Here is a 14212-nt window from a genome sequence, read left to right as displayed (position 1 = left end):
ATAAAAGATTAGTAAACATTATGAATTAATTTCATAAAGAAATACATACATTTTGAATCTTTTTTCAAGAAATATATTTTAAATTAATTACGCATTATCTTGAAATTATTGATTTTTTAGTTACTTGAAACTAAACATTAATTTTTTTTGTATTAATTTTTTTTTGAACAATTCAATTTTAAAAACATAAATATCTTGAAAGGTAAATACATAATCATAAAGAAAAATAATTGATTTTCAACAACAAATTATAAATAAGATAAATAATTTTTCATAGACAATATATTATCAACTAGACAAGAAGATGTACAATTCAATCACGTTCTTTATTCATCTTCGTTTTACGAACCAAACGATCATGCTCTTCATTGGCGTTCTCATGATTTTTTTTATTTAGAAACATTTGCAAATCCTTATATTTGTATGTATACGAACACACATTAAAAAATATTTAAAATATTTAAAAAACAAAAAAAAATAACGGAGTGAAAAATAAATACTAAAAAGAATACAAAAAAATAGAAGAAGAAAAATAGATATTTAGGAGGGATTTCTTAAACACCAAATAAACATTTATTTTAAAATTTGGTTGAATGAGTTTCCTGATTTGTTTCCTAACCTCATTTTTTTTAAAATTATTTTAAATTAATGTAAAACCCATCCATTTACCTTAAAATAAATTATTTTAAAAATTAAACATTCTAAAATGAATCTAAACTCTAAAAAGGTGAATATATAAGATTTCATTAAAACGACTTAATGGAGTAAACAAAAAGAAAAAAATGAACGCCTGAGAGGACTTAAGAATTGAATCATCACTTCACCTCTTTTTCCAATTCTCACATCAAAAGTTATGCTAAATTCAATTATTTGTGCATTTTAGATATTTTGAGAATGAAATTTGGTCTTTCAAAAGTTGCATCACTTTATTAATTACAAAATGCATGCGCTTGCATTCATCAAATTTCATCTCTTAAATTTATGTTTTTAATTCTATATATTTGATCAAGTCTTCAAAACGATAAGTTTGTTGAATCAAAACCTATTGAAATTATTCTCATGGTCGATCTCTCAACGTTAGTATTCTTTTTTTTTAATCTCCTAAAATGGTCACGTTTTGACTATCTGGTTTGAAAGATCCATTCTCTCTTTTTTTTGTTGGGGTAACAAGTTTACGTGTTTTGTTTTTTTTTTTTTAATTTCTTTCTACAACAATTTTTAATGCCAAGTAATTATTTTATATACCAAAACTACTAAAAATATTTTTAAATATGGCAAAATATCATAGTCAATCAATCATGAGTGTCTATTACTGATAAATAATTATAGTTCATCACTGTCCATCACAAATAAACAAGTTATATTTTTAAATATTTTTATTTATTCCATTGTTTTTGAAACAAATCCTAAAATGTCACTTATAATAAATTTTTAAAAATATACTACTAATAATTTTGTTTCTTAATTTAATTTCTATTTATTTTCCATTCACGATATAATAATTTGTTTAACATTTTATCAAACTAGTATCTATTAATATTCTTTTTCTATTATCAACATTCTTTTTATAGGTTTTAGTTTGTGTCAACTAATTTCACACGGTTAATTTTTTTTTTTTTTTTTATAGTATAACACCCAATCATTTATAATTAGAGACAACTATAAATAACTTGCACTTTGAATTTCTTCCCAAAAACAAACTCAATAATTAATCTCATGAATTCAAATCTGAGAACGCATCATGGCATCTTCCAAGTTTTTTACCGTATCCGTTGTTGTCTTGACGATGTTCGTTTGTTTTGTTTCATCAACGACAAGTATGTGTTTTTTATCTCATAATTAACTCTTTTGATTTCATAACGTATTGTAATTGTTTTCTAAAACAATAATTTAATGTTAATCTTTGGTCTTATGTAGTTGAACAAGACATCTATATGAGTTGTATTCGGCCATGTTCTGACGACTATGACGATGATTCATGTTATTATGATTGCATCCAAAATAATAAAGGTGCCGGATTTTGTTATCCCAAACTATCTAACATTTCTAATGAAAAAGATTGTTGTTGCAATAATTGATTGAGTAAAGAAATATTTTTGGTGTCTCCTTAAGATTGTATAACATTCATCTATAATTTTTAAATGAAATTATATTAGCTCCATCATGTCTTCTATCTTTATTTTTTAGTACAACAAATTGAGGTAATTATGAGATTTAAATTTTATAGATATTTTTTAGTACAAAATATGATAGGATATGGGTATATTTTGGAATCAAGCTCGATAGATTCTAAAACTTTACTATATTCATAAATATTTTTAATCATTCTTTTTATTTATAATAATTTTCCTAAAATTAAAGAAGTTCCTTAAAAGAAATGAGAAGAAAGAAGAAAAAGGAGTCCAATACACTATCACTTTACGTGATATGACCAACAATTTAATTAATTATCTATAAGGCAACTAAGAACAAAGTTTTTTTTTAGAAAAATAAAAGTCAAAGATAAAAAATCTAGAAGATACGGATTGATAAAAATAAAAGTCAAGGTAAAAATCAAGAAGATGCTAAAGATTATCAATGGAATTTTAAAAAGTTAAATCAAAAGAAAGTGGGAAACAAAATCTGTAAAACATAAAAACATGGAGACACTTGCAAATTCGACAAAGAAAAAATATTGTAAACAGGAGAACACTATTTAAACTTTAAATATTGTGAAAACAAAAAATGGAGAAAAAATGTCAACACAATATGTTTTGTTGATGCCAAATTTTGGCATCTCATCCTTACATTTGACAACGTAATAACGTTAAATTTGTAATTTGAAAAAGAAAGAACATGCATAATAAGAAAAATGATTTTAATAGTTAAGTCGGTAAGAGAATTATAAAATAAAAAAAAGTTATAAGTTTTTGTTTCTCTCATGTGGAATCATGGCGGAAATGAGATAAAGGTAATTCTTTTGCTATCTTATTAGGGTTTTACATTGGACATATTTTGTACGAATCTTTCTTGGGTCGAGATCAACCGACTCAACAGTCTTTGCTAGGCGCATTAGGATTTCATCCCTTAAGACACAACTATGTTGGGCCTTTGGCTCTCAGGCTAACATAAGAGATTTGACTTTGGGTTGGGGTCGAGGTTGACCAGTCCAATTTGTCCCTAGGAGAGTCTCTTCCTCTCCTTCAACCATTTTACCCTTAGTTCTAAAATCCACCCATATAACATGTTGAATAGTCGAAAATAAGCCTAGAAACACGATCAAGTGAACGAGTCTAAGTTTAGAGCTTTATGCATACATTAATCATTGATATATTAAATATACAGTCATATTAATATATATGTTTCATATTTGGTACATTAACAATATTATTTATTGGGCAATGATTTGTTGCAGTCTAGGTTGCATCTATCTCTTTGTGTTCTGGTTCTTTAATTATTACACACAAAAAGGAACGATTGCAAATATAACAATTAGATCCAAATTCACTCTTTAGCTATTAGTCTTGTAATCTATGGTTTTACAAAATTTTAACATTCGAAGCTAAAATACAAATCAAGTTATCAATTAGTAATCGATCGATAAAATATAATTAAAAACATTAAGATCAAGATGCATGAATGAATTAATATGTTAAGCAACATAAAGTCACTAAAATAACCAACCACAAGTATATATACAATTATGAAATCTAATCTCTAAACATAGTATTCATTGCTTAAATCATCGTATGAAACACAATTCTATGAAAATCCCAACATAGAAAATAACTTAGATTGATAAAGATAACAAGAAAGCAATGTAAGGATGCTTACTAGTTACCACACTTGTTCATCCCAACATGAAATTCACAATGGTGAGCCCCAAATTTCTTCCTTGACTCTTTTGGTTTCTAAAACAAATGAACAAAAAGAACTTTTTTTTTTTTTTTTTGTCTTTAATTAATTGGTCTCTTTCAATTGTACAAGAAAAAGATAGAGAGAAGTATAAGTTGAAAAAAAAGATAAAATTACAAAAATTTTAAGGAAAAAGTGGGCACCTTAGCCTCATTAATTATTCTATCGAAATCCGTGTCTCCATGTTACCTCGCCTATGGTTGATGCCTTTGTTAAGCTTCTTTTCAAATCACTTTTACATTCAAATTAGTTTCATTTATGATCATATTTCATTATTATTTTTTTAATACAGAAATACAAATAAATAAACTCGAGAAAGGTAAATGATATTTAGTTAAAAATTTAAAAACTAACTAAAATTATATGTATATATACTATACTTTTGCTATCAATACATCAACGATATTTTATTTGATTGGTCTTATATTATCATATCATCCTGCATGCTTGGTGTATTACCGACCAATAATGTATATATAGCTTCCAAATTGTTAAATAATGTTGGCATTTTTCTTCTTTCTTCTCTCAACCACTCAACTTTTGAGACCGTTGTTTTAGAAGAGACATTTTTTTTTTCACAACGATGTCTAATTTATATGCAAATACGATCTCCTACTATTTAATTTTCAAACAATATCGACAAGTTCATTAATTATATATAAATTTTGTCACGAATAGACAAATAACTACTACTATTTAAACCACCGTACATTATTGCATCCACATGTGTGTGTTTAAGCACTTTTTTATATCACTTTTAATTCCCAAAAGGCATTCTCTGGTCGATGTAAAAGTTCCAAATCCGACCAATTGTGTCAAATGAAGTTAAGAGTTGTTGAGCAATAAACAAAGTCATGACTTTTGCAAATAAAAAGATAAACATGATGAAAGATACACTAGCTTTGAGTCACTACTATACAACTAAGTATAGCTAGCCAAATTGGTAGTAGAGAATAATATATCTACACATGGAAGTGGAAATATATATGTTTAAAATAAATTAATGTGCATGCACACGCATGCATTAATTTGGAATCCTTGACTCATAAAATCTCATTTCTATTATTTTCTTGCAATATTATGAAAGACTCATTAATTACAACAAACTCCAACTTGATTGAAGAAGCCAACATGATATATACTCTCAATCATCACCCCTTCAATTGAAGTACTCATGATTTTACTTTGTTGGGTTGGATTGGGTGTATATAGAAAATGACAACTTTAGTTTAGATTTAAACTGTTATATAAATGGAAATAAAATGTCTTTTTCTTGGCGAATATGTCCCCTTTCCCCTTTTGGTAGAAAGGTGAAGATGATAGAGAGTAGAAGTGCTTGTACCAATTTCAAGTTTCAACTTAACTATACATGTTTCGGGAATATATTTTATGTACTTTCATAATATTATGAATATCGATTGATATATATCGAATTAGTAACATTTAACTGAGTTGTTGTTTTCAACTAAATCAAAATATTTATAAATATAATAAAATATCACTAAATATAACAAAATATTAATGTTTATCGGTGAAATGGACACTGATTATAAAACTAAACCATCAACATCATTTATCACTGATACGCTGTTATATTTTGCTATATAAATTAAAAATTAAAATATTTATAAATATAACAAAATATTACTGCTTATCAGTGAAGTAGACACTAATTATAAATTAAATCATCAACGTCGTTTACCACTAATATACACTGCTATATTTTGCAATATAAATTAAAAATGTTTTGACAGTTTTACTATTAAGGACAAAAATCTTTTATCTTTGATGATATGATACTTTTGATACAAAAAACATTTAAAGATATTAACTAAGATATATAGCTATCAGTTTCCATATTAATTATACCAAACTTTATTAATTATTATTATAATTGTATATTTGATATAACTTTGTTTATGTTGATTTATATTATAGTTTTAAAGACATGAATAGAATATAGTCAAATGTTTTTGTGAGCTTTGATTTATCAAAACACCATGAATTATATATAAATGTAACTCAAAATTCTAAAATAAAATGTACATTCCAAATTATCATTGCATGATGGAGATTAAGTCAAGACAAGAATTTTTTTTTTCTTTCATAGATAATATAAGAAATATATTCTGATGGAGATCAGTTTGGTTGCCAACTAATATATGAAAATGGTATGCGAATATATGCCCGAAAATGACATTTTGACTCGGTTGGGAGAGTTTCATAAAATGCAACCATATAATATATATAAAATTGTATATATATAGAATATATTATTATTAATTATAATTTGGAGATAGGGTAAATTAGTTTTTAATTGAATCGAATAGGGCATAGTTTAAAGATATGTTAATCATTAATATTTAACAAAATTGTATAAATAAAAAGAAGAAAAAAAAGGTGCAAAAAAGTTATGTGGGAACTAGGGAACCCATTTTTTGTGGCATTCACGAAAGAGAATATATTTGTTCTTGACTTAGAGAATCTAACCCTATAAAACATATACCATATTGTAAATATATATATATATATATATATATCTTATATATGATCATCTTTTGGTGTGAAGTTCATATGGATTCTCATGTTCTCATTCTCTTTAACATGGAAGGAATATATAATTTTTTTTTTTCCTTTCTAAAATATAAATTTTACCTAACTTTTTCCTCACCGAATAGCATTCCGTGGTCATTTCTTACTTTCTTTCTCAACTCTGCCACAATCCAATGCTCTATAACTATTTTTTTAGTTCTCAACAACCTCTGGGGTTGACCGAGAGCATATGCTTAAACCAGATTGGTCTATATATGACTATGTTATAATTGAACTTTTGGATTAGATCAATTTTGACTCTAAACATGTGTCATGCTGAATTAACTTGGAGTAATCTATACTTTTATAAGTTTAATCAATTTTAACCATGAACTTATATATATAATTAAATATTATAGCCACATGATAACTCTCTAATAAGTTCTCGCTTCAAGTATTATATAATTAGGCTTAATGAATTATAAAACATGGTACAAATTGTTGGGTTAACCGTTATGAAATTTGGAAATATTATTCAAAAGTTTTTGATTTGTACATTTGTCAAGTTTATAGTTTTTTTGTGCAAAAATTCATTTTATTAAAAAACAATTAGCAAAAATTGAACCGAGAGCTAAAAATTGCAACACTTACGTAAATTTAGAATCATAATTGATGAAATTGAAAGTTTATGGTTATCAAACTGTTACAACGCTGGGCAAGTATAAGTCAAAAGTGATCATACTTTTCCTGCAATTTTCTATAATAGGTTAATGTGTTTGTTCTAATATCATAATATATATATACACATTAGTTTACCGTATCATTTCTAGGCTATTTGATATGAAGAGCAATAATAATCAGATGACATTGAAATGGAAGAGTTAGGGTTTGAATAAAGCTTTTTTTAAGTAGGAACCCTAAAACCTCTTGTTCTGGTGAGTTTGAATAAAGTTGATATTGAAGAACGAGAGATTAGGGTTGGAGTAATTAAGTTTATAATTAATTTGAAATGGGGGACATAATATAATTTTGATATGTTGTTGTGAAGAAATAAACAAGAAACAAGTTAAGAATTAGTAAGTTGGGAAAAGGGAACCAAATCCTTGAACCTTTTTTTTGTGTATATATTCCTCTATCCACATGCCACCACCTTACTGTTTGGGAATTCCTTGCTTTTCAACTCTAAAGCCAAAAATTCTTAGATTCCTCCAAACTTAACTCCATATGTACATTTATTCTCTAAATTTATGCAACATTTAACACTATAATGATAAATTAATGTAATTAAATAAATTCAAGTTTCATATATAGTCCTCTCTTGATCAAATTTGAGCACCCCAATTAGGTTTAATTTAATTATTTTAGTACTATTTGGTGATCATAGAATGATAGATAGGGCATATTTAGCTACAGAAGATTGCGTTTAATTCCCGTGGGATCAGAACAGAACCTTATTCATCAGGATATTAGGTTATCAAATCATTTTAAAATTAAAAATATATTTAATTATATGTAATTAAGAAGGAAAAAGAAGAAGAAGAAGAGGGAGATTAATTAATTATTTTCGAAGTGCATGTATGTATGTATAGATTCATACAGAAAAAGAAATAATAATTTGAAAAAGAAATGTACGAATCTGGAAAGCCGGCCAAGCAAGCCACGAGTCTGAATTGTATTTTTTATATATATATATATAAAATATTTAAATGAAAATTTAAGAAATTTATAAATTTAGAAAAAAAAAAAAAAAAAATTCATTGGTTGGAGGTCCCACTTGTGCCTTGTTGCATTTTGTGCCTTTGGATTCGACGGGGCCGGCTTCCTATTTTTCTTACTATTTTCAACTATTTCTCTACATTTTCCCCCTCTTTTTTTCTTCCTAATTTTATTTTATTTGTTCTTATTCTTATAAATATGGATGTTTTCAAATTAAAAAAATTATTATACATAGTGTAGTTTGTGTTAGTAATATAATCTAATTTTGTTTATTTTGTACAAATACATTGATTCATTTTGTTATATTTTAATAAAATGAATCAAAATATCTATAAATATAGAAAAACTTATCACTAATAAATAGTATAATACCTTGAGTTTATGAGAAAGACACGAATGAACTGATATCATATATGAATGAGAGAGATCATGAAAACATTAAAATTAAGGTAAGAAGAGACTCCAACAAGGTACACCTTCCTTTTAAGTGGTTCAATCATAGAAATTTAAAGTCAAATGTGCTTAGTTTAGAACGATTCTATGTTAGGTAACATCTTGAGAATTTTCACATAATGTATGCTAAAATGTCTCTTTGGTTTGTATACCTCATGTTACAAAGAAATGTTGGGATCCGAAATTCCAAATCCTGACTAGGGGTGTTACAAATAGACCATCAAATTTTGCTATATTTATAAATATTTATAGTTGATTTTCTCATTTAAAACCAAATTTCCTTATATTTATTTTATTGTACTTATTGTTATTGTTATTTATGTATATATATTTATATATTTTCTTTGTGGGATGAATAAGTACCAAACTTACTGAAGCAGACAAAACAGAACCGATTCCTTTATTCCATATTCCTTCCTTTCTTTCTTTTTTGTTCCGTCTCTCTCTCCTATGTATCTAATCTTACACTCCCAGTTCTGGGTGCTTTTGGTCTTCCTACGAATCTTCTTCTAAATTCTGGGACGATGGTCTTCTGTTCTTCCCTTTCTTCACTTCACGTCGGAATGCCCAGCTTTAGGTGTTTTCTATATTTGTCTTAATCTATCAGCTTAAGTTTTCTGTCTATCGGTGATTTTAACACGATATCGTATTGTAAGGTACTGTTCAAACCACTACAATATAGTATATACCCTTCATAATTTATACAATGCAAATTCTAAGATCTTGTTTGATAATCATTTTACGTTTCTCTTTTAAAAAGAAAAACTTGTAAGCATCTCTTTCTCTTCTATAGATTTGTTATCTATTATTTTTTTTTATCAATGTTTTAAACTATTAAACCAAATTGAAAAAAAATAAATAAGGTCAATTTTAAAAATAAAATTGTTACTAAACTAAGTTAATATTGAAATCTAGTGTGTAATTAAGTGATTTAACCACTTCTTAACCTTTTATCTCAAATATATTCTTAGGTTGTTGTCATTTAATACAGTTTCATAAAAAGTAATAAATTTCAACACCTGACTTTAATACCAAGATCAGAACGAGAACAAAAGAGAAAAGAAATTAAAAGGGGGGATAAAATAGCTTTTACCTTAAACGTATTTTTCTTTTTTCACAATATGTGATGATGTGAAAAGGATAATTGTACAATCATTTTGCATCAATTAAATTATGCTCGTATTAGCACCAAAAATATTAATATTAGTAAATGCAAAAGAGATGGTTATATAAAGAATAGGATTATCTTAAATAAACTTACCCTATCTGTATTAATACACAATAAGCTAAGTCATGCACTAAAATCTTGTCTTACAATTTGTTAACAACTTCATAAACTAAATACCTTTAATTAAAATTTTGAATTTAGTTTGCGAAGAAAACCCTAATAGATATATGCTTGGATTAAATTTTTGGATTGGTTGTTGACATAATAATTAACTTTACACTTATTACTCCCCTATGTTTATAGAAATCGAATAAAATGAAAATCGATACAACACACAACACTAAACATATGTTTTTTTTTTGTTAAATAATAATATGTAAAATAGATGATTTGGAAACAACCTCTAATTTCTTAGTTGAGAATATATATAGGAATATATATAGTTTATGATATTATATAGATATGTATGGAGATTTGACAACACATAAGAAAACTAAGGGGGGAAAAACTTGGATCCATTCGATATTTACAAATTAAGAATCTTAGATTGAAGGAATGGGGTTTGAAGAACAAAAGGGACAGTGGATTCCCTCTTAACCAAAAATTAAAAAGAACTCACAAAGTTCCTTGTCCTAATTCCTGGAATGGGATTCCAATTCCAATTCCTCTGAAAAAAAAAAACGAATTTCCTTTTTTTTCTTTTTCTTTTTCTTCTTTTTTATTGTATTTTCTCCTTAGCTTCCTTCCTCTTTCTCAAATGGGATTGATTCTAAGCACCAAAATGAAGGGCCAATAAACATATTTCAAATGGGGTTTTAATTAGTTATGGTAAATCAGAAAAATGTTGGATATATTTACAAAATATAACAAAATTTCGTAATAAACTTTTATAACAATTTCAAAATTTTGTAAAATTTAGGTGTGTTTTTGTATTTTAAAATGTCCCTTTTAAAAAAATTAAAAAAAAAAAGAAAGGAAAATAATTGTTTTTCTCTTTTTGTAGTTATTGTGTGTTTTGTAAAGATTATATTCCTTTGCTCAGTCGCTTTATAAGTTCTCCTTCCTTCCCCCATCCCTTTGATCTCTCAACACAAACACAATTGATCACACACAACAACCAAAAAAATAAATAAATTAGATAAGCAAAATCCAAACACCAAGTACTTCAAGCTTCTTCTTCTTCCCCATCTTTGCCTTTTTTCTGTACTTTTCATCAGGTAATATTAACTTCTTATTTCTTTCTTTACTTGTAAAAAAAAAAAAAAAAAAGTAAATAACAAAACAAAGAAACTGATGATGATGATACACAGAAGGGAAGATCAGAATGTACCATCATCAGCACAGAGGGAAGAGCATTCACTCATCAGAAAGGCATATGTTTTTACAAGGTGGTGGAAATGGGGGCGGAGGAGATTCAGGACTTGTTCTTTCAACTGATGCTAAGCCTAGACTTAAATGGACTCCTGATTTGCATGACCGCTTTGTTGAAGCTGTTAATCAATTGGGAGGGGCTGACAGTAAGTTCCCCCACTTCGATCATTTCTTATATCTTTATTTATTTTTGATTTCTTGGGTTATTTTTTCTTATCTTTTTGTTTAATTTGTAGAGGCCACTCCTAAAACTGTGATGAAAATCATGGGCATTCCTGGGCTTACTTTGTACCACTTGAAAAGCCATCTTCAGGTACATAATCTATTTAATTAAAAATCTAGTTTTAAATAAATACAAGTTTTCAAACACTGCTTTTCTAAGTCTCATTTGGTCATACCTTTTTTTTTTTTTTTTTTTTTTTAATTAAGTTTATTTTCAACATTTTCTTGCAATATTTTGGTTAATTTCTTAGCCAAATTTCAAAAACAAAAAACAAAACTATTAAAAAACCCTATTTGTTCATTTCTAAAATTCAGATTGCTTTTTTATAGCATAGATAAAAAATAAATAATAAGAGTTAGTGTTTATAAGCGTAATTATTAATAATTAAAATAAAAAAATCAAATAGTTGCTAAATAGAGCCTTAATTTTCAATTTTTGGCTTTCGATTTTGAAAACACGCCTAAAATTTAAAAATTATATGAAAATGGTGTTTATAAGTTTAATTATAAAAAAAAATAATTATTCAAATTATATATATAAAAAAAAACAAATAATTATTCAAAGGGAACAAAAGCTTTTAAAGTTATTGGAGATTTGATTCAATGTATTGTACGTATCTTTGTAATAATCACGAGTTTGAATCGATAATTATTCTCCTTAGTTAAGATAAGTATATAGTTTTACAATAATCATTTTGGATGCAGAAATACAGGCTAAGCAAGAATTTGCATGGACAAGCAAATGGTGGAAGTGGAACAAATAAAACTGGTAATTAATTAAGCAACCAAAAAAAAGAAAGAAAGAAATCGATGGGGCCATACATATTTAAGAATAATAAAGAAGAAATAATTTAATTAGTGGGTTTTATTTAATTATATTTATTATATGAATTACTGAAGTTGAAATAGGTATGGGTTGGCGTGTAGGAACCGTGGCGGTTTCCGTAGACCAAAGGTTGGGAGAGGCAAATGGAGCAGCAGCAGCGGCAGCAGCAGCTCGTACTAACAGTATTGTTGTCGGCCCACAACCCTCCTCCCAGTCCAACAAGTAACCACACCTCAATTTATTCATTCTCTTTTGTCAATATTTGTTATTTATATTATTTGGAAATTTCAGACTCTTACTTATAATACTAAGATTTAATCACCATTTCACTTTTACCCCATTCATTGAAAGTTACATATAAGTATTGTGTTTCATTTTTTCTTTTCCAGAAACCTTCAAATAAGTGAAACAATACAGATGCAAATCGAAGTGCAGAAAAGGCTACACGAGCAACTCGAGGTAATATATACTTTGATATATATATATATATACACTTTATGATATGTATCGTATGTTGTCTCATATTCAATCTACAATCTAATCATTAAAATGACCAATCACAGAGTCAATATCCCTAAAACTTAATTTATATTCGTATATATGTAATTTACATTTTTGACTGCAACAGTTAGAGGAATGCTATATATATATATACATGATCAACTCTCTAACTATACCTCTAAATTTGTACTGCTATACTGTCTGATCTATAACAAAATATGATATCTCTCCTTCTGTCCAAAAACGTATATAGGTAACAAACATGCATATTGTTAATTTTAAACCATTTCCAGTAGGGAAATTAGCATATATAAAGTTTTACGTGTGATTCACTTACAGGTACAAAGGCATTTACAACTTAGAATAGAAGCACAAGGGAAGTATCTCCAAACAGTATTGGAGAAAGCACAAGAAACATTAGGAAGACAAAACTTAGGGACAGTAGGACTTGAAGCAGCCAAAGTACAGCTTTCAGAATTAGTCTCTAAAGTCTCCACTCAATGTCTAACCGCAGCATTTCCAGAGCTACACAATCAAAGCCAAAGCCAAAGGGTTTGTGCTCAACAACAAAGCCAACCCCCTGACTGCTCAATGGACAGTTGCCTGACCTCCAGCGAGGGGGGCTCCAAGGATCAACAAGCTGCCCAACAACAGCAACAACAACAACAAGTCCTCCTCCACAACAGCCACTTGGCCCTCCGACCCTACGCGGACCGAGCCTCGTCAGGTGCTCCCGACCACAGCCTTCATGGGCTGTCCATGAGCATTGGACTGGTGCAAGGGGAGAAAGCAGGGACGGAAGCGTATAATGGGTATTCGACATCGGAGGGTCAGAGATTATTTGGGAGTAAAAGGACGACAAAGGAGGCAGTACTGGAAAAGGAGACGGGGTTTAGATATAGAATGGATTTGAATAATGCCGGAGAGGATCAATTAATTAGTAGTAATAGTAATAATGATCATACGTCTTCTACTACTTGCAAGATGTTTGATCTGAATGGTTTTAGCTAATCATTGTTCGAACTTCTTGTTATATATATAATATATATTGGGGAGTTACATTTTTGTGTGTGCCTTGGGGTATGGGTAATATGTTTGTGCAGGGATTTTTAAATCATTCAAATTTTTATTTTTTAAATTTTTTTGAAACATATTTTTTTCAGTAATTAAAAATGAAAAATTATTTGAGACGGATTTTAAGGTGATTTTGTATGTAACCAAAGTGGTTTTAACAATTTTTAAGTCTCCTAGGGGTTTTTGTTTATAACTCACATTGGGTCCAAGTTAGTATCATTGAAGAAAAAAATTGCTTATTTATATGTCAACGCAACATTTTTCGTCGATAAAAATGCATTATGCTAACGAAATGCAATTTTTTCGGTAAGTGCCAACGCAGCAATATACGTCGAAAAAAAGGTATTTATGCCAACGAAACTAAATTTCATCAGCAAGAACTTCTTTCGACATGGATATGGTGACGCTCTTGCTGACGGAAAAAAATGCGTCAACATAACTTAGGGTAACATTTT

At 28.0% G+C, this 14212-nt stretch overlaps 1 protein-coding gene across 3 annotated transcripts; it reads left to right on the top strand.

Moving 5' to 3' along the window:
- Positions 1-10566: 10566 nt before the first annotated feature.
- Positions 10567-13748, top strand: LOC103502977 (myb-related protein 2). Of its 3 annotated transcripts, none has more exons than XM_008467110.3 (7): positions 10567-10980; positions 11074-11280; positions 11371-11447; positions 12062-12125; positions 12284-12404; positions 12572-12641; positions 13023-13748. In XM_008467110.3, exons 2-7 carry the CDS (start codon positions 11088-11090, stop codon positions 13692-13694), a joined length of 1197 nt encoding a protein of 398 aa, XP_008465332.2. In that variant the 5' UTR covers positions 10567-10980; positions 11074-11087; the 3' UTR covers positions 13695-13748. The 3 variants fall into 3 exon arrangements, with proteins under 3 accessions (XP_008465332.2, XP_008465330.2, XP_008465331.2); XM_008467108.3 differs by having other exon boundaries at positions 10813-10980; positions 12266-12404; XM_008467109.3 differs by having other exon boundaries at positions 10833-10980; positions 11077-11280; positions 12266-12404.
- Positions 13749-14212: the final 464 nt, after the last annotated feature.

This window comes from Cucumis melo, chromosome 4, assembly GCF_025177605.1.
Source record: "Cucumis melo cultivar AY chromosome 4, USDA_Cmelo_AY_1.0, whole genome shotgun sequence".
Lineage (NCBI taxonomy): Eukaryota > Viridiplantae > Streptophyta > Magnoliopsida > Cucurbitales > Cucurbitaceae > Cucumis > Cucumis melo.
The sequence above is the reverse complement of the archived record's forward strand: the minus strand, read 5'-3'. Positions and strand labels throughout refer to the sequence as shown.

Coding starts and splice junctions, on each gene's coding strand:
- LOC103502977 (XM_008467108.3), top strand. CDS start 11,088: ATGTACCATCATCAGCACAGAGGGAAGAGCATTCACTCATCAGAAAGG. Junction 12,126..12,265: donor AAGTGGAACAAATAAAACTG/GTAATTAATTAA, acceptor AAGTTGAAATAG/GTATGGGTTGGCGTGTAGGA. Junction 12,642..13,022: donor GGCTACACGAGCAACTCGAG/GTAATATATACT, acceptor ATTCACTTACAG/GTACAAAGGCATTTACAACT.